The sequence below is a fragment of the Peromyscus californicus genome, unplaced genomic scaffold, assembly GCF_007827085.1.
Source record: "Peromyscus californicus insignis strain IS unplaced genomic scaffold, ASM782708v3 Scaffold_7__1_contigs__length_154581171, whole genome shotgun sequence".
In the NCBI taxonomy this organism is placed as follows: Eukaryota; Metazoa; Chordata; class Mammalia; order Rodentia; family Cricetidae; genus Peromyscus; species Peromyscus californicus.
The window spans coordinates 130,074,329-130,092,498 of NW_026294595.1; the positions used below are offsets into that span (position 1 = coordinate 130,074,329).

Sequence of the window (18,170 nt, forward strand, 5' to 3'; positions counted from 1 at the left end):
GATGTTTTTCCGTACACTGTGAATATGTGTTGCTCTGATTGGTTGATAAATAAAGCTGCATCGGCCTATGGCAGGGCAGGATGGAGCCAGGTGGGAAAATCCAAGAGAGATAGTGAGAAGAGAAAGGAGATGGGGGAAGACACCAAACCGCTGTCCAAGGAGCAACATGTAATGGGACACAGGTAAAGCTACAGAACATGTGGCAACATAGATTAACAAAATTGGGTTAATTTAAGGTGAAAGAGCTAGCTAGCAAGAAGCCTGCCATAGGCCATACAGTTGGTAATTAATATAAGCCTCTGAGTGATTGTTTTATAAGCAGCTGCAGGATTGCAAGGCCACACGGGACAGGAGAAACATGGGACTGTGGGGCCGGGTGGGACCAGAGAAACTTATGGCTACATATTGGCACCCAATGTGGGGCAAGAATCTCTATCCAAAAACCTGAAAAAGCTTTTTAAAAATGGTTCTAAAATGAAGCCAAGAGCAGCTTCCTAATTCAAGTTGCTCATGGTGGGCCACAGTACAGAGATGCATCCCCTGGCCACAGTGGGCTTCAGCGGCAACATGGCAGACTCCTGAGGTTTCTTGACAGGACAGGCTGAAATACAAAGAGACTTCTCCCAGCCACTGCCTGCTGGCTTGGGAGCACAGTCACAGGCTTAAAAACACAGGCATACTATTTAATACTGCTTCCCAGAATTGGAAAGATAAGCATGACTCATTGGTACCTGCGTCATGTTAAAAAACCTAATGGGATGGGGCCAACAGCCAGTGCTGCTACTGCTTTGGTCCTAGCCACACACTGCAGTTTAAATCAATGGTGAAAAAATGATTACAGATTCACAATTAAGACAGATTCAGATGGAATAAAACTCTGAACGGTTTACAATACATGTAAAAAGGTACGTAGGCTTGAGAAAGAGAAAGGATATAGTCATAAAAATATTAAAAAATCAAACAATATGTAAAAAAATATAATAAGCCATGTAAAGATGGAAATTATACAGAGAGTCTGCATTATGTTGTCTTTGAGATTTTTAACTGGTAAGAGACATTTGATTGTAAAGGCTACTGAGTTAAACCAATATATATATATTTTAAAAGTATCTTGACTTTAAAATTTATCTCTAAGGATATGTTGCTTTGGAAAAGAGGTTCTGCTTTTCTTTCTACAGAAGATGAGAAGTTGTGGGTTCCTTCCAGGTTAATATGGTTCCATCAAGGAAGACCCCCTGAGAGGTCTCCAGATGATCCAACATCCAGAACAGCTTCAAGGCAACTGGCTCACACAATACAACCTCACAGACTACTCCAGTCAGGGCTTGACCATAATCCTAAAATTTTCTTTGTGTTCCCATAAGACTATCAGCGTCCCCAATCAGCAGGAAAAGCCTAGAAAACTACACCCACATTCCTAAAAAATGGATTATGGATGTCTGTCTTTGTTTAGGGGTTGATTACAAATTGCTATTGGTTATATATATTGGTTATAGTCAATCTCTTTCCAAAAGAAAAAAAAGGATATGATATAGATATGACAGAATGAAAGGGTAGATTATTGAATCTACTTTTAAAGAGCAACAACTTGTTTGAAATGTTTTACATTGCTCTGGATTTTGGCTTATTGATATAAATTTAAAGCTAATTTTGTTATACTGTATATATATTTCTATTCTTGTTTAAGGTATTATGTTTATGCAACTCATTAAAAATTGTAATATATAATTAAAAATACAGAATAATTAGTCATTTATGATAATCAAACCTATAGTCATGTTAGTTAAGTTTTTTAGGTATACATAGATATATTTCAATTAGGTAAGTAATCTTCAAACACTTCAAAGACATACAGAATATGGGATTTAAAATGTTTAAAAACTTAGACTTTTCTAGATGATGAGACACGTCTGCTCCTGGCAGTACCAATTACTTCAAAGAGGATAATGGGCATCAAAGAAACTCCATATGGAGTTTGCTTTCTTTATGGCAAAAATAGCCATCTTGGCAAGAAACTGCTCTTGCCTAGACTACTTAATAATATGTTGTATAAACTGGACATACAGTACCCATAGGAAAATGACCACTGAATTTTGCCTGAACAAGGCGAAATGGTCCTTCAGGTTCCTGCTTTGCACGGGAGATTACCAGACATTCTACAGGACACAGGGAAAAGCGACTGAACTTCAAACAGCTCCTACTACATAGAACAAGCCAATCCATAGAGATAGAAAACAAGATTAGCTGCTGCCAAGGGCCAGAGATATCAATTGGGAAGTAACTGCTACAGGTACAGGGTTGGTTTGGGTTTCAGTCTGAGACTTAATCCTATGTAACCCATCCTCACCACAAACTCACTACGTAGCTGAGGATGACCTTGAACTCTGATCTTCCTGCTTTTACCTACCAAGTACTAGGATTAAGGGAATGTTATGCTACCTCCGTGCTACAATCAAGTTTTGGGTTTTTGTTTGTTTGTTTGTTTTTGTTTTCTTTCCCAGGAAATGTTCTAAAGTTGGTTGTGGTAACTGTAGCTTTGTATAAACAGCTACTGACTTGCATACTTAAATGGGGTGTGTGTGCAATAAGTCAATCAACACTTCAATAAACCTGTTATGAAAACTAAATAAATAACAGACATAAAGTGAACTTTTTAAAGTGACAGGAATGCCCTAAAACCATTCTGGTGATAGTCGCATGATTTTATAAATGTATTTTTTTACATTTATTTATGTTATTTTTATGTATATGGGAATTTTCCTGCATGTATGTGCACCACTTATGTGCCTGCAGAGGTCTGCAGAGGGTTTCAGATCCCCTGGAACTGGAGTTAGGTACAGATGGTTGGAAACTGCCATGTGGGTATTGGGAACTGAACCCATCTCCTGAACACCCAATGCCCTGAACCACTGAGCCGTCTCTTCAGCCCTATAATTCACTTAAAAAAAAAAAATCACTGAAATGGAAACTTAAAATTGGTAATTTTGTTTCGTTTTTTTTTTTTTTTTTGAGACAGTATCTACTGGAGCCCAGGCCAGCCTCGAATTCCTGATCCCCTACTTCCACCTCCCAAGTACTGGGATTACAAGCATGGGTTTGGTTGGTTGTTTCAAGTCTTGATAAAATCGTATTTTAAAAGAAACATCAAGGACTGGGGAGATGCCTCAGTCTGTAAAGCTCTTGCCTCCCAAGTGTGAGAATCTGAGATTAGACCCCTAGAACTCACCCCAAAAGCTGGGTGTGTTTGGAATACACCTGTAACTCAGCAATGGCAGAGGTGAGAGAGGTAAGAGAGATCCCGAGAAGCTCACAGGCCAGCTAGCCTGGCTATGCGGTGAAGGCCAAGCCGATGAGAGGCCATGCTTCAAACAAAAAGGGACGGCATCTGAGGACTGACACTCCAGGCTGCCCTCTGGCTCACACATACACACTATGCATCCACGCAACTGCACCAACCCCCACAAACACACACATGTGCATGTAGACACAGACAAACACACAAATAAATAATAAGGGGCCCAAAAGGGACACAGAACTGATATGACATTTGAAAAGCAAGTATTGGATTAAATAAATATATTTAAATCCCCAAATGTCAGCTATTATAGTAAAGGTACTAAATACTCCATTTAAAACAAAGTTTATTTTGCTGCCTCCCAGAGAAACATTTCAGAAAGGCTGACCGGAGCAGACTGGGAAATAATACATGATGTAAAGGCACACACCAGAAGAAAGGTGGTGTGACTTATCAGCCAGAAACTCAAATCAAAGAGGACCTCCAGCCAGCCAGGCTGATGACATGTGCTGCTGATCTCTGCACTCGAAACGCTGAAGCAAGAGGACTGCCATGAGTTAAGGCTAGCACAGGCTACATGGCAACACTTGCCTCTAAGTAAATGAAGAACATGTCCAGATTAAGTACCTTACCAGCACAAATGTGCCAGTCTCAGTGGGATGCAGAGCTAAATGCCAAAGCAAATCCTTACCACTTCAGAAGATACTAAAGAGTCTTCAGCTCTTGAGAACAGGTAGATTCTTTTTTTTTTTTTTTTTGGTTTTTTGAGACAGGGTTTCTCTGTAGTTTTGCGCCTTTCCTGGAACTCACTTTGTAGACCATTCTGGCCTCGAACTCACAGAGATCCGCCTGCCTCTGCCTCCCGAGTGCTGGGATTAAAGGCGTGCGCCACCACCGCCCGGCAATAGGCAGATTCTTAAACAGCAAGAACCACTTAAGTGATAGAACAAACTATAATAAAACTAAGCATTTATGTTCACCAGATGTTTTTGCTGTTTTGTGAGATACGGTCTATCTGGAACTATGCACACCAGGCTGGCCTTGAACTCAAAGATCTTGTTGTCTCTGTCTCCTCTATGCCTGGCTCATCAAAAAGATCTTTACAGATTAAAAAGGAGTTACAGAACAAGAGAAAATATCTGCAAAACATCACTACGAAAGGTGCATATATCCAGTTGGATGTGGTGGAACATGCCTTTAATTCCAGTACTCAGGAGACAGAGGCAGGTGGATCTCTCTGTGAGTTTGAGGCTAGCCTGGTTTACAGATGGAATTCCAGGTTAGCCAGTGAGACACTATTTTAAAAAAAAGTGATGTCAAAGACTTCCAGTTAGGTTACAAAGATGAAAACCAAGGCCTGGAGAGATGGCTCAGTGGTTAAGAGCAGTGGTGAGTTTCCAGAGGACCCAGGTTCAATTGCCAACACCCACATGGTGGCTTACAATCATCTGTAATGCCAGTTCCAAGGGATCTGATGCCCTCTTCTGGTGTCCTCAGGCACCAGGTATGTACAGGATACATAGAGATACACATACAAGCAAAATGCCCATACACATAAAATCATTTCTAAAAGAAAATAACAAAAATGTACAAAATATTTGAACAGGCAAGTCACAAAAGGGGGTGTCCAAATTGCCAAGAAGCTTCTGAAAGGGAGTTTAATTTCATTAACTCACCATAAGTTAAACCCACAGTGATTATACCATTAAACATCCAAGGGAAAAAGAAGACCCTAATTGAAGAAGGCTGACACAAAGCTCTAGGGTGGCAAGAACGTGACACTAACAGACACTGCTGAGGGGAGTGCAAATTAGTGCAAGCACTTGAGAACTCTAGAGGTGGGTACCAATGCCAGTCTATGCGCATCTTACACCCTAGCAATTCTCAGCATATGCCCTGCTGGTTGTACAAATGCATACCAAAGACATGAACAAATGTTCATATCAGCATTATTCATAACAGATCCCAAACTGGAAGGATCCCAACACTTCTCAAAACTAAAATGTCTTAATTGTGGTCCACTGACAGAGTTGACAAGCCAAACAAGAATGGATGGACTACAGCTTCACCATCTTCAAGAGCGAGCAAAAAAACAGAATGTGGTTTAAAAGAATGTACCTGCTCCAAGAGTTAGACCTGATATACAAGTATAAGAGTAAAAGATGTTTTCAAATGTGTAAACATGAAAAAAATTACCTTTAACATACTTTCCTGGGAGTCTACTACAGAATGTGTTCCCAGGAAAGGCAGACAGAGATAGAAAACAAGGTCTAAAACACAGGAAAGTCAGTAAAAAAACAAGAGTTAAATGTCCTGAATTTGACAAAGGGAAGTTCCAAGAATCCAGCTGTAAAGATACCAATCCAAACTCCAGTGAGGAAAAGGAGGTTGGAAAACTTAAAAAGCCAAACAAAAAAGGAAGTTTTAGAGTTTGGGGTCCAAGTATTCACACGGAGAAAGCAAACGTGAAAGGATGCAGCTCTATGCTGGGAAAGCTTCAGAAGGCTCCATGCAGTGTATGACATGTCTTTATGAGGTGCTATGAACAGTAATTACATCAGCAGCAGAATGCAACTACTTTACATCAACAAACAAAACTGTGATACTGGGAGAATAGTAGACAAGTGACATACAGACTCTAATCTTTTACATGAGGAAGAAAATAGGTATTATCAACTGAACGTCAAGAAACAGCATTATAAACAAGTTAGTTAGAAATACTGGCGCTCTGGCTTCTTGGGTCCTTCTCTTGTGAAAGTAATAGCTACATCATGGACAATGGCTGCCTTGGGAGAATGGCAGGCCGAGGGAAGAGTGGGGCAGGGAATTGCTGTTGTCTAGAATAAGCCTCATGATACCCAGATATCCAGCCACAGTCCAAATGCCTCAGAAGGAATTTTACTACTGATACATTGGCTTACAAGACATTTATTTAAAATAACATGTAAAGCCAGGCATGGTAGTTTATACCTATAATTAATCCCAGCACTTTGGAGACTGAGGCAAGAGACATGCCATGAGTTAGAGGCCATCTGGGACAACATAGTAAGATCCAGGCCAGCCTGGGCTACAGAGAGAGATCCTGTCTCAAATATAGTAAATAAAAATAATCATTTCCAGTTTGTTTTCCTTGCAAGTAGCTGAGCCCTGTGATGAAAGAGCTACTATCCATTCATCTTTACAGCTGAGTTACTGGCAGGTGTCGTATGGGGGTTTCTTTTCAAGCACTTGTGGTTTGACAGTTTACAGGAGCGATAATCTCTTACATCATGTTCCCTGAGCTGTCAGCCTGTTTAGTCAATGTGACATTTCCAGGCATTCACAATTTTCACTGATTGTCTTTACTGCCTTCCTTTTAAAATAATTAAAAGCTGATTTCTGTGAAAACAAATGTATATCTTCTTTGTTTGATCCTAAACATAAAATAGCTACTATCTCAAAATAGCTAAGTGCAGGCAAACAGACATTTCAAAAGATAATTAATGAAGATTAAATATCTTGCTAGGGTAGCCTGATAAGGAGTATTAACTACTGAATATTTGTATCCTTTGCAATGGTGTTTTTGTGGTTTCAACACAATTGGAGTACATCTTAGGGTTTGTGGGTACAAATGCTACTGAGATTAATAGTATTTATATGTTTCTGAGACTTACTTATCCAGGAGGTCATTCTTTCTTCCTCTTTCTCTCTCTCCCTCTCGTGTCTCGGAGGAAGCTGTCCAGCTTTTGAGTCAGGATCTCTCTGTGTAATCTTGGCTGGCCTAGAACTCACTACGTAGACCAAGCTGGCCTTTGAGCTTGTTAGCAGTCCTGCCCCTGCTTCCCAAGTGCTGGGGTTCCCAGCTTCCAATACCACTACACCTGGTTCCATGTTTTCTCAGTGTCACACTGCCCCTAGCAGAAAAGAGAGGTTTTTCTTGACTTCAATTCCTAAGTGTCAACTCTAATTAGAGAAAGACTAAAACCAACAGGACCGACAGGAGAGAAAACAACTAAGAGGAGAGCAGTGTGGAAGAGTGTTTGAGTTTGAGTCTTAGTAGCACATAGAAATGGAGAGAGGGTAGAAGGGAGGAGAGTCTAAGAAAGGTGAAAGTAAAGACGGTGAAATCTAGAGTGGTCACAAAGTAACAGCACTTGGGAAACAGAAGGGGCCCCATAACCCAGACTCTCCAACTGCCAGGCTGCAGAATATCTGCAGAACAGATTCATTGTTCTAGTGCCCAGTTTATCCAGTCTCTTTCCCCTCAACTCTATCGGCCCTGCAGGATCCTGTCCCCTTGTCATACAGGGAGCAGATTTACTCCAACTGCAATGAGAAGCAGCTGGGGAGCTGCAGGCAGAGGATTTTAAGACCCAGTTTTCTTTGAAGATCAAATGTGCAGCTGAGTATGACGGCGTGAATAAACTGCAAAGCACCTTGGCATAGGCATTACCTTGACAGAGGACAGACAAAAGGTCGGGAAGAAAATGAGGCAAATGAGAACTCGAATGGAACCAGCCCACTCAAGTCCTGTGACCTACGTCCTCTCCCAGGCTGCTCTTGTGTCTCACTTAGCGAGAGGGGAAACTGAGGGAGGATTGGGTTTGATGGAAGAGAAACCAAGATTTTGATTTCCTACATATTAAATTTGAGTTGCCCATTAGTTATCTACACGGAGATTCAGGGCAGGTGGTTGGAAATACCTACCCATGTGGAACTTAAAAAAAAAAAAAAAAGGTCAGGAATGGAAATGCAGACTTATGAGCCATCAGAATATAGAGTATTTGTTAAAATAATAATAATAATTAAACCTAATGTATCTGCACACTCATTATACTTCAGTTACTTTTTTCAATGTTTTCTATGTAAAAACTCATTTTCCTCACTATAATCTTAAGAGGTTAGGTCCTGGGCAGTGGTGTCGGCGCATGTACTCTGGAGGCAAAGGTAGGTAGACCTCTCTGAGTTCAAGGCCAGCCTGGTCTACAGAGTGAGTTGCAGGACAGCCAAGGCTACTTATTGAGATCCTGTCTCGACAAAACAAACAAAGAAAAAAGAAACAGATCTTAAGTAACTTTCCCAAAGACATAAAGCAAGTATGTACCCATGCCAGGTTTCAAATCACAAGTGACCTGACTCTGGAACTCTTTAAAGCTATGGGGTTACTGCAGAGTTACTGTAGACAGATACAGACTGGGGATACACTATTTCAATTCTGAGTTTCCTGAGTCCTTCCTATCAAGTGTTTGGCATGGTTTCAGGCTCTGCGGATACAAAGAAAATAAGACACTCTCAAAAAGTCCAGTCTAATTACTGCTAGGTAAGAGCAACTATTTATCAAATAAATATGTGTATGTGGCAACCTGGCTAAACTTTCTGACCTATTGTTTCACCTGATTCTCCTAACAACCTTATGGGACAGATGTCATTACTACCATTTTAGAAATAATGAAACAGATTTGAAGAGATTAACTTAGGCTAAGGGCACTGGCTAAAAAAGGTCGGAACTAGGATTCAATTAAGACCCATTTTAGGGGTTGGGGATTTAGCTCAGTAGTAGAGTGCTTGCCTAGCAAGCGCAAGGCCCTGGGTTCGGTCCTCAGCTCCGAATTAAAAAAAAAAAAAAAAAAAAAAGACCCATCTTACTCCAAATTCAGTCTTTTCCAGGGAAATTCTACCATATGGAAATTCTACTCAAATGAACCTTCAGGGCACCTGTCAAACTCCCAGCAAGAGAAAGTAGAAGGTGGTTATGGAGGCTGGGGAGGGGCACAAGGAGTTGCTCAGTGGATACAGTTTCAGGTTTGCAAGCTGAAAAATTCTAGAGATTGGGTGTGCATCAGTGTGAGACTAGTGAACACTACTGAATTGTATAGCTTCAAACAGGTGTGATGATGAGCTGTTGTGCTTTTTTCATTTAAAAGGGTATTTTTAGGCAGGTGATGCTCATGTTACTGTCCAGCCTGTGGCCCCTGCAGTATACTTAATGAATCTGTTTTCTTCCTCATCCCACCACCCCCCTCAAAAAAAGTTCTTTAAAAACCTGGTACTTTCCTACTGTGCCATATGCCGTAACCAATATGTGTGCTGTGCTAAGGAAATATGGGTGAGAAGATAATTTATTCTGCATAGCAGGAGAGGGGATAGGGAGAGCATAGCAAGGGAACAAACTGAAGAACTCTACTAAGAAAGGAAACCATGAAATGTAAAGGTCTCCACTTCATTATCACTGCTATTTGGGAGACAGGAATTCCTAAGTCAACCTCTGAAATAGCTCCCACACCTGTATAAAACTATCAAAGAAATATGCAATTACAGGTTAAGAAAGTAATGTGATCGAAACAAACTTTGGGCAGCAACAGAGTAATAGTGGAGACCACAATGACCAGCCAAATCAGGCTCCAAGAATAATCCAGTAGCCTTCTAACATAGTTTTCTAGCATTCCTACCTAGCATTTCAGCATTTAAAACAAATTATTTTCCTAAATTGCCTCATTCAGCATTTTAAAGAATTTCTATGGCTCATTCTCTTTAGAACACAGATTATCTAAACACAGGTGTTTAGAATCACACTGCCTAACCTTTCTGAACTTCCATTTCCTCATTTGTGTTTAGAAATGAGTTCAAGCCAGGCAGTGGTGGAGCATGCCTTTAATCCCAGCACTCAGGAGGCAGAGGCAGGCAGATCTCTATGAGTTCGAGGCCAGCCTGGGCTACAGGGTGAGTTCCAAGAAAGGCACAAAGCTACACAGAGAAACCCTGTCTCAAAAAACCAAATAATAATAATAATAATAATAATAATAAAAAGAAAAAAGAAAAAGAAATGAGTTCAACACATGGCTCAAAATATTGAAAATTGCTGGGTGTGGTGGAACACACCTGTAATCCCAGCACTAAGAATGCAGAGGCAGGAGGATTGCCTCAAGTGCAAGGCCCATCTAGTCTATATAGTAAGATCTAGGCCAGTCATATCTATGTAGTGATAGCCTGTCTCAAAAGTAAACTCACATTCAAAATAAAAACATGAACACCTTGCACACTGATTGTTCCAATATATGTAAACATTAAAGGTTGGTCCCCTTTCTGCCTGCCCTACATACTCAGCTCAGTCACATATCCTTGCTTAATGGACAGAGCAAGTATTTCTCAGATCTTCTTAAGGCAGATGCAGAAAAATGCAATGAAGAAAAGATGCTCATCTACAGTTTCTGTAGGAAAATATGGCTACCCAAAAGTGCTCCTTCATCTGCAACCCTCTGCAAATACAGACCATCTCACCTTCACCTTTTTAGTCCTTTAGGTAATATTCAAATGGCTCAAAATTAACTTTAAATACGTAATGGTACACTGAGAAAAATCTCACACCCATTCCCTCATCCATGCACCTAATTCCCATCCCTCTCCAATTCAACACTTACTGGTTTCTTTGTATTCCCCAAAACCATATGCAAAAGCTATCTTTAAATTAAGCTAATGTGTTCCTGTGTTTCTTTCTCTTTCTCTCTGTCTCTCTCTCTGTCTCTCTCTCTGTCTCTCTCTCTGTCTCTCTCTCTCATCTTGTTTTTCAAAACAGGGTTTCTCTGTGTAACAGCCTTGGCTGTGCTGGAATCTGCTTTGTAGACCAGGCTGCCCTGGAACTCCCAGAGATCAGCCTGCCTCTTCCCCCCAAGTGCTGGGATTGAAGGTGTGGGCCCGGCTATGCTAATATTCTCAAATTAAGTTCTGGAATCACCTAGGAGAATGAGGAAAATATGAGACGAGTCATCCATCCTGCTTTATTCTAAGGTAGTGCCCTACATTAACCCACAAGCATGCATGCATACACACACACACACACACACACACACACACACACACACAATGTATTGGACACCAATCAGTGTAATAAGCTAGGCATTAAATATAACATTAACTGATAACCCTCCAGCCCTTATATGCACCTGAAATGCACTAACACGTCACACGACTATCTCCTTTGAATTTAACAATATCCTTAAAATGTGACTTAAATGAGGAAACTAAGTCACTGAAAGGTAACTTGCCCAAGCAAGAAAGAGAGTAGGGCTTTGAACTTGGGCTTGACTAAAGTTCTTCCTCCAAAGCACGTCGCCCTACACTAGCAAAACAGTCTCTGCACTCGTTTGGAGCTCAGCCTAATGTGGGAGACAGGCGTGAAAAGGGCAGACAACAAAGAAATATGCAATTACAGGCTAAGAAAATAACGCAACCGAAAACGAACTGGGGGATTTGACAGAATAACAATGGGGGCCTACTTTAGGAGAGGAGGAGGAACGTTAAGGCCTCTTTGAAAAGATGACATTTATGATAGGCTTGCGAACCGTTTAGGGGGGGGGGGGGGCTGCAGTGAGGAACACCCCGTCTTGCTCACAAGGGGCAAACGCGAGGCCAGTAAAAGATGAAGCCAACTCGCCAAGGTCCCCCAGACATGCAGACGTGGCGCAGGGAAATGAGGATCTAGAAACTCGGCCCAGGGCTCATACGCGCCATCAATACCCCAGGCAGCCCGACCCTACTCGGCCCAGACCTGCAGGCCTCCCAGGCGGCCGCTGCCCATCGTCCCACCGCGGCTGACAGCGTCCGGGAGGCACACGGGACAGCCCCGCGGCCAGCCAAGGGGGATCTGGCCGGTCCCGCAGCGGCCTCGAAAGGCCTCTTTCCCGGCCGCTGGCCAGCTCCAGCCTGGCCCGCCCCGCCCCGCCCCTCCGGGCCGGCCTCGTACCTGCACCGCCCGGACCAGGCCCCGACCGGTGAGCTGGCCCTGCCGCAGCTGCAGCAGGATGTTACCGGGCCGCGGCCGGCCTCCCCAGCCGCCCCACGCCGTCGCCGTAGCTGCCGACTGTCTCCCCCGGCTGGCCCCAGCTCCAGCCGCTGCCGGCGCTGCCGCCATGTCTCCTCGTCCGACAAACAGGAAGCAAGCGGCCCCGGAGCCGCGTAGATTTCTACGGGGCGGCGGAGGATTCTCCACATCGCCCCCAGTGGACTGACGCGGAGGTGCAGGCCGCGTGGCAGGGGCAGTGCGCGCCCCGCGGCCTTATGGGAAGTGTAGTCTTTCTCCGGAGGCCGGGCAGATGACAGCGATGCTGTGTTTCCTGGACCACCTGTTTTCCCACATCCCACCTCCAGCATTTCTTTGAGGTAACGACCAGTCGCTGCGTGCGCATGCTCTCAAATTTCTTGTCTGTTTAGAAATGATGCAGCCGAGTGGCCAGTGAAAGGCCCTAGGCCAGAATTAACACTTGACTCTGATTGCTGCCCCCTTCTTTCTACGACTGACTTCAGCCAAGTCACTGTGTTCTGCCCATGCGCCTCAGTTAGTCCATTCAATATGTAGTCCCTGGGAGTCGGATCAGTCAACTAATATTTGTATTATAATTAACAAATATATTTCGTGTAAATGATACATAAAGGTCCTTCAATGAGCTATTGCTTATTCGAAGAAACTGTTGGAAAATATTTCATGAATTATAAAATTGTGTTGGGATTAATAATTTTACGGATGTCAATAAATAATTTCTAAGGGAGCCAGCTGTACTCGTCACACTGAACAGGTAGAGGAGGTGGAAGGTGAGGTGATGAGCAGAACAGTGGACGACCCTGTGAGGGGATTCGGATTACAGGACCACAGCAAATCCACACACAAATAAATGTAACTAGCTAGGTTGTGGTGAAGTTCAATGAAATAATGCAAGGAGTGCGGGTTAGTAAGTTTTATCCTCTGTCAAATAGAGCACTGTGAGGACTTCCCGGCCCTGCTGTGTTCTCTCTCTTCTGAAATCGCAAACTCCCGACAAACCTCTGCAGCAGGGCGGTGGCGACTCTTTCCCCATTTTCACTCCTAGGAGGCGATCTTGTAACACAAATAAGGAGAGCTGAATGTCTCTTTTCAGCTGCTTGTCACTAAGGTGGCTATAACTTGTTGCTCAAACCAAAATCCCTTAAAATGTGAAATGATGTAATAAATAATTACACTGGAACACAGACATTTATGGGCACTGCCAGGACAAACTGGACTGTGGGTACCATCTTCATGCCCACTTAGAAGGTGTGGTGTCCACTCACCTCCAGCAGATCACTGCTAGATTGTCTGGTTTAAAACAAATAAAATAGGGCTCGAGAGATGAGTCGGTGGGTAGAGGCACTAGCTGTCAAGACTAAGCATCTAAGTTGGGTTCCCAGAACCCGTATTGATGGAAGAAGAGAAATGACTCCTCCAAAATGCGCTCTCACGCTCTCTCTCTCTCTCTCTCTCTCTCTCTCTCTCTCTCTCTCTCTCTCTCTCTCTCACACACACACACACACATACACATTAAATGTAATTTTTAAATTTAAGAAAAATCTATATTGAAAGAGAGCAAAGAGGGGTATATGTGAGGGTTTGGAGGGAGGAAAGGGAAGAAACGTGATGTGATTATATAATAATCTCAAAAAAGTAAAAGAGATAATTTTTAAAAGAAAAACTTTATTAAAATAAAATAAAAGCATTTTTCAGTGAAATTGTCCCATCTTGAAATCTGTATGAGCCAAATAAAACCCTGTGTGTTTGTGATTGCTGAAGAAAAACCAGAAATAGGAAGTCTATCCTGTGGTGAAGGAAATTTTCTTCAAGCCAATGGAGAAAAAAAAAATAGGTCTGTAACTTGACACTAAAATCTCAAATTCATCTTAGAAACATCAAAGCTAAACATAACAAAATCAAAGTGTGTTTCTAAAACTGGGTTGTAGGGACAGTATACATTCACACACACACACACAAATCTCTGGATTGTATTCCAAATGGGTAGGTTTTGAAATGTAAATTATACCTCCACAAAGCTGTTAAAAGTTAAAAGCATATCATGGTATATGTGCATACTCATATACACACATGCACACAAACTAGTTAATTAAATAAATATAATTTGGTAGCAGGAATCTTCTAAGGTCTTATTAATTAAAACAAACCCAGAGCCAGTTATTGGGATGAACACTGGAAGATCAGAGAAACAGAACAAGCCACAGCTAACCTCACCTCGCCAATTCCTCAGCTGATCTTGCTTCCTCAGACTGGAAGCTTTTGAGTCCTCACCCAAATGGATCTCAGCTGAACTGCTACTCAAAAGCCTGAAAGATTAAAAAGGCTCTAGTTCCTGGTCCTCACATACAATATATTGGGGGACACAATATCACCACATAATTTTAAAATAAAATGGACAAAACGTTTGGATGACTAATAACAGATAACACCACAACACCTTACTTCTCTGGCAGTCTTACCTGTCTGGAAGAAAGCATAAGGTCACCTTTGAGTACCCAAGATATCACTCAGTTGTGGCCTTAAAGCTCATCTATGGCAGGCTGTCGGTGGTGACACACACCTTTAATCCCAGCACTCGAGAGTCAGAGGCAGGTAGATTTCTGTGAGTTCGAGGCCAACCTGGTCTACAGAGCAAGTTCCAGGACAGCCAGGGCTACACAGAGGAGAAACCCTGTCTCAAAAAAACGAAACAAACAAAAAAATTAAAAGTGTAAAATGGTAGCAACAAATGTAAGATAATCCTCTTATGATTTAGGGGAAGAAAAGTCTTAAGTATAAAATCCAGAACCGGGACCAGAAGATCTCAGCATCAGGATAACCTCCTATACAAGACGCTGTGAACAACCACAGAAGGCACATGGAGTTCTGGGAAAGAGTTAACTTAGAACTTGTGAAGACCCTGCTGTCCTGTTGGCCTCAAGTTCTCCACCCCAGGCAGCTGCCTGAGCTGCTAGGCATGCCTGAGCTTGCTCATGCCTTCCTTCTGAGCACAGGTATAAAGCGCTGTCTCTTCCGCTCTCACTGCCTGCTTTCTCCTCATGACTACAATTCATGACTCTGTGCACCTCTCCAGTTGGAGGTATATGTGATCTGTTTAGTACTTTGCCACGCCCATCTCCAGTACCCAGAACCGTGCCTGGAACAGTCGGTGTTAAAAACTGATTATATGATCAATAGATCACTGAACAGATAAAACTACTCCTACAAAAATCACAATAAGCCAAACAGCACAGTAGAAAGAAAGGTTAGGGGCAGCTGTTGAGATGACCTGGGGGCAAAGACACTTGCTGCCAACTCTGAAGACCCGAGTTCAATCCCCAGAACCCAAATGGTGGAAGCAGAGAACCCATTCCCGAAAGTTAACCTCTGACCTGCACACAAGCGCCATGACATCTTTGCCTATGCATGTGCACACATGTATGCACACACACACGGAGTAAATAAATACATGGTTTTTAAAGTAATAGATGAGCAGGAATAGGCAATTCATAGGAAAAAAGATGGCAAATAAATGTAGGAAGAACACCATAAGTCTCCTCAGTTTTCCTCAGAGTGAATGCTGATGGTGAGAAGGTCTGCTGGACCTTTCCAGAAAACAATTTTTTATCGATGTGAAATGAGTTAAAAGTAGTCTTCTTGGCCAGGCAGTGGTGGTGCACGCCTTTAATCCCAGCACTTGGGAGGCAGAGCCAGGCAGATCTCTGTGAGTTCGACACCAGCCTGGCCTACAGAGCGAGATCCAGGACAGGCACCAAAACTACACAGAGAAACCCTGTTTCGAAGCAACAACAACAAAACAAAAAACAAAACAAAAACAAAAGTGAACTTCTTTTGACTCAGTAATACTCCCTTAGCATTATGTGAATAGCATTCTAGTGAGTGGAATTCTAGAAGACATAGCCAGAGCCATTAGTCAAGGGAGTGGAAAAAGCAGTCAAGTTGGAAAGAAGTAAAATCATCTCTATTTCCTGATGACATCATCCCATGTATAGGAAACTGAAGATTCCCACACACAGAACCAATGAACAATCTCAGCACAGTTTGCACAACACAAAAAACACACATAAAAAAACTGAACAAATGGGGCAGGAGAAGGACGGTTTGGCTATTAAAAGCATTTACTCTTCTTGCAGAGGATCTGAGTTCCCTTCGGAGCACCTACCCTGGGAGGCTCATTCCAGGGACTTGATGCCCTCTTCTGGACTCCACAGGCATCTGCACTCACGGGAGCATAACCCCTGAAGACACAAATACATTTAAGAAATAATAAAGATAAACTTTTTTAAAGACTTCACCTGAAATTTGGTCCTTAAGGACTCCATAACTAGGAATTAAAAAGAGAAAGGTTTCCAAAAATCTGTGTGACCACTGAGTACACCTCATCTCTTTCCTGGTGGCCTCTCTCACGGAGACCAGCTGCTTCTCACCACCAGAGGGAGCAGCATCCTTCTGCCAAGGGGCCTGTTGATGTTGATTTTTGCCAACACTGAAAAAATAAAGTAACAACACGGAAACTCTCAGCTTGACTAATTTTTTGCAGTAATCCCAGTATTGTAACCACATATGATGCTGTTATTCCTAGAATTAACTACCAAGATCATCTCAATTAGGCATAGGGATTTTTCTAGGGCATTTTTTTTAAATCATTTTTTTACTCATGGGGAAGACATAATCAAAGAAAATCACATTATTATATTCAGGCCATAGTAAGAAGTGTCCATGTAATCATGTGTCATCTTGTGATGTCATTTTGGACACTATTTTCATATTTTGTTTCTAATGTACTCAAAAATTTGAGGTTTTAAAATTATTTTCTCTCTCTCTCTCTCTCTCTCTCTCTCTCTCTCTGTGTGTGTGTGTGTGTGTGTGTGTGTGTGTGTGTGTGTGTGTAGACAGATCAGAGAACAAGTGGTGGGGGTCCTGTTCTCTCCTTTTACCTGTGGGATCTGGTATTGTACTCATGTCCATGTTTGGTGACAAGCTCCTTTACCAACAGAGCCATCCACTGGCCCAATGATTTGTTGTTTTAGACATTTACTTTATCGATTAGCACTGTCACAAGCACTAGGGATGCTGTGCTAAGTAAGCAAAAGTCCCTTATACTCATCTAAGATCCACCCTTTAATTGGTCACTTACCATTGGCCACGCACTTTGTTCTCACGCCCTTTCACTTTCTTCCCTCTGCTTTTTTGGGAAAAAATTTCAAATCTACAGAAAGGTTGAAAATAATATTATGAACACCATGTATCCTTTGCTTATGCTCTCCCATTATTAATATTATATATATATATATATATGTGCATGTGTGTGTGCTCCTACATATACATACAGATATATAAAATATGATATGTATGTTCATATATTCTCTAGGTAGATTAATATTTATAAAGTTCATTTTTCTAATTATTTTACTTTATTTATTTTATTTTGCTTGTGCGTATATGTGAATCTAGGCATGTGCATGCCAAGGTTTGTGTGTAGAGGTCAGAGGATAACGTGGTTCTGTCCTTCTAACATGTGAATCCTGGAGCTTGAACTCATGTCATCAGACTTAGCAGCAGGTTCCTTTACCCACTGATGGCCACCTTGTTGGCCCAAACCATTTCATTTTGGTTAAGCCATTTAAAAGAAATTTTAGATACTATAAGATTTCACGTCAATATTTCAGTGTTTTTCTCTTCAGAACAAAGGCATGCTCCAATAACCACGAAACCATCATATTCAAGAAATTAATGTGGATATACATCTATAATTTCAGGATTCAAGAGACTAAGGCAGAATTACACAGTGAAATCCTTTGTGAAAAACACAACAAAAACTACTTAGTGATGGTATGCTGGAGCTACTGGACTGGGCGTAAGGTAAAAAGCCCGAGCTCACTTCCAGGTTTTGAAAACCCACCAATCCCAGAATTCAAAAACCCACCAATCCCTGGGCTCTCCCCAAGCTCAGGACTTGAAATCTCACCAATCCCCACCCTGGAAAACTCCACTCCCAAGAAACCCTACGTAAGCTCAATTTTCTGATGCCTCTCACGGAGCAGAGGCAGCCACGTGTCTTTCCCAATAAATCTCTTGTGT

The 18,170-nt window shown here is 42.1% G+C and overlaps 1 protein-coding gene and 1 long non-coding RNA gene across 4 annotated transcripts in view; one reads left to right on the plus strand and one right to left on the minus strand.

Annotated features, from left to right (window-relative positions):
- Trpc4ap (transient receptor potential cation channel subfamily C member 4 associated protein) overlaps positions 1-12,311 on the minus strand; it is a 75,923-nt gene extending 63,612 nt beyond the window's left edge. The window contains exon 1 of one of the 2 annotated variants that reach the window (XM_052726694.1): positions 12,015-12,311. In XM_052726694.1, the coding sequence (XP_052582654.1) occupies positions 12,015-12,182 (168 nt within the window). In that variant the 5' untranslated portion in view covers positions 12,183-12,311. The remainder of the gene's footprint in view (positions 1-12,014) is intronic. The other variant, XM_052726693.1, reaches the window with a different exon arrangement.
- On the plus strand, positions 12,249-16,609 carry LOC128102693 (uncharacterized). Of its 2 annotated transcripts, XR_008215484.1 has the most exons (3): positions 12,319-12,430; positions 14,845-15,082; positions 16,223-16,609. It is a non-coding gene; the product is annotated as an uncharacterized LOC128102693 (long non-coding RNA). The 2 variants fall into 2 exon arrangements; XR_008215483.1 differs by having other exon boundaries at positions 12,249-12,430; positions 14,845-16,609.
- Positions 16,610-18,170: the final 1,561 nt, after the last annotated feature.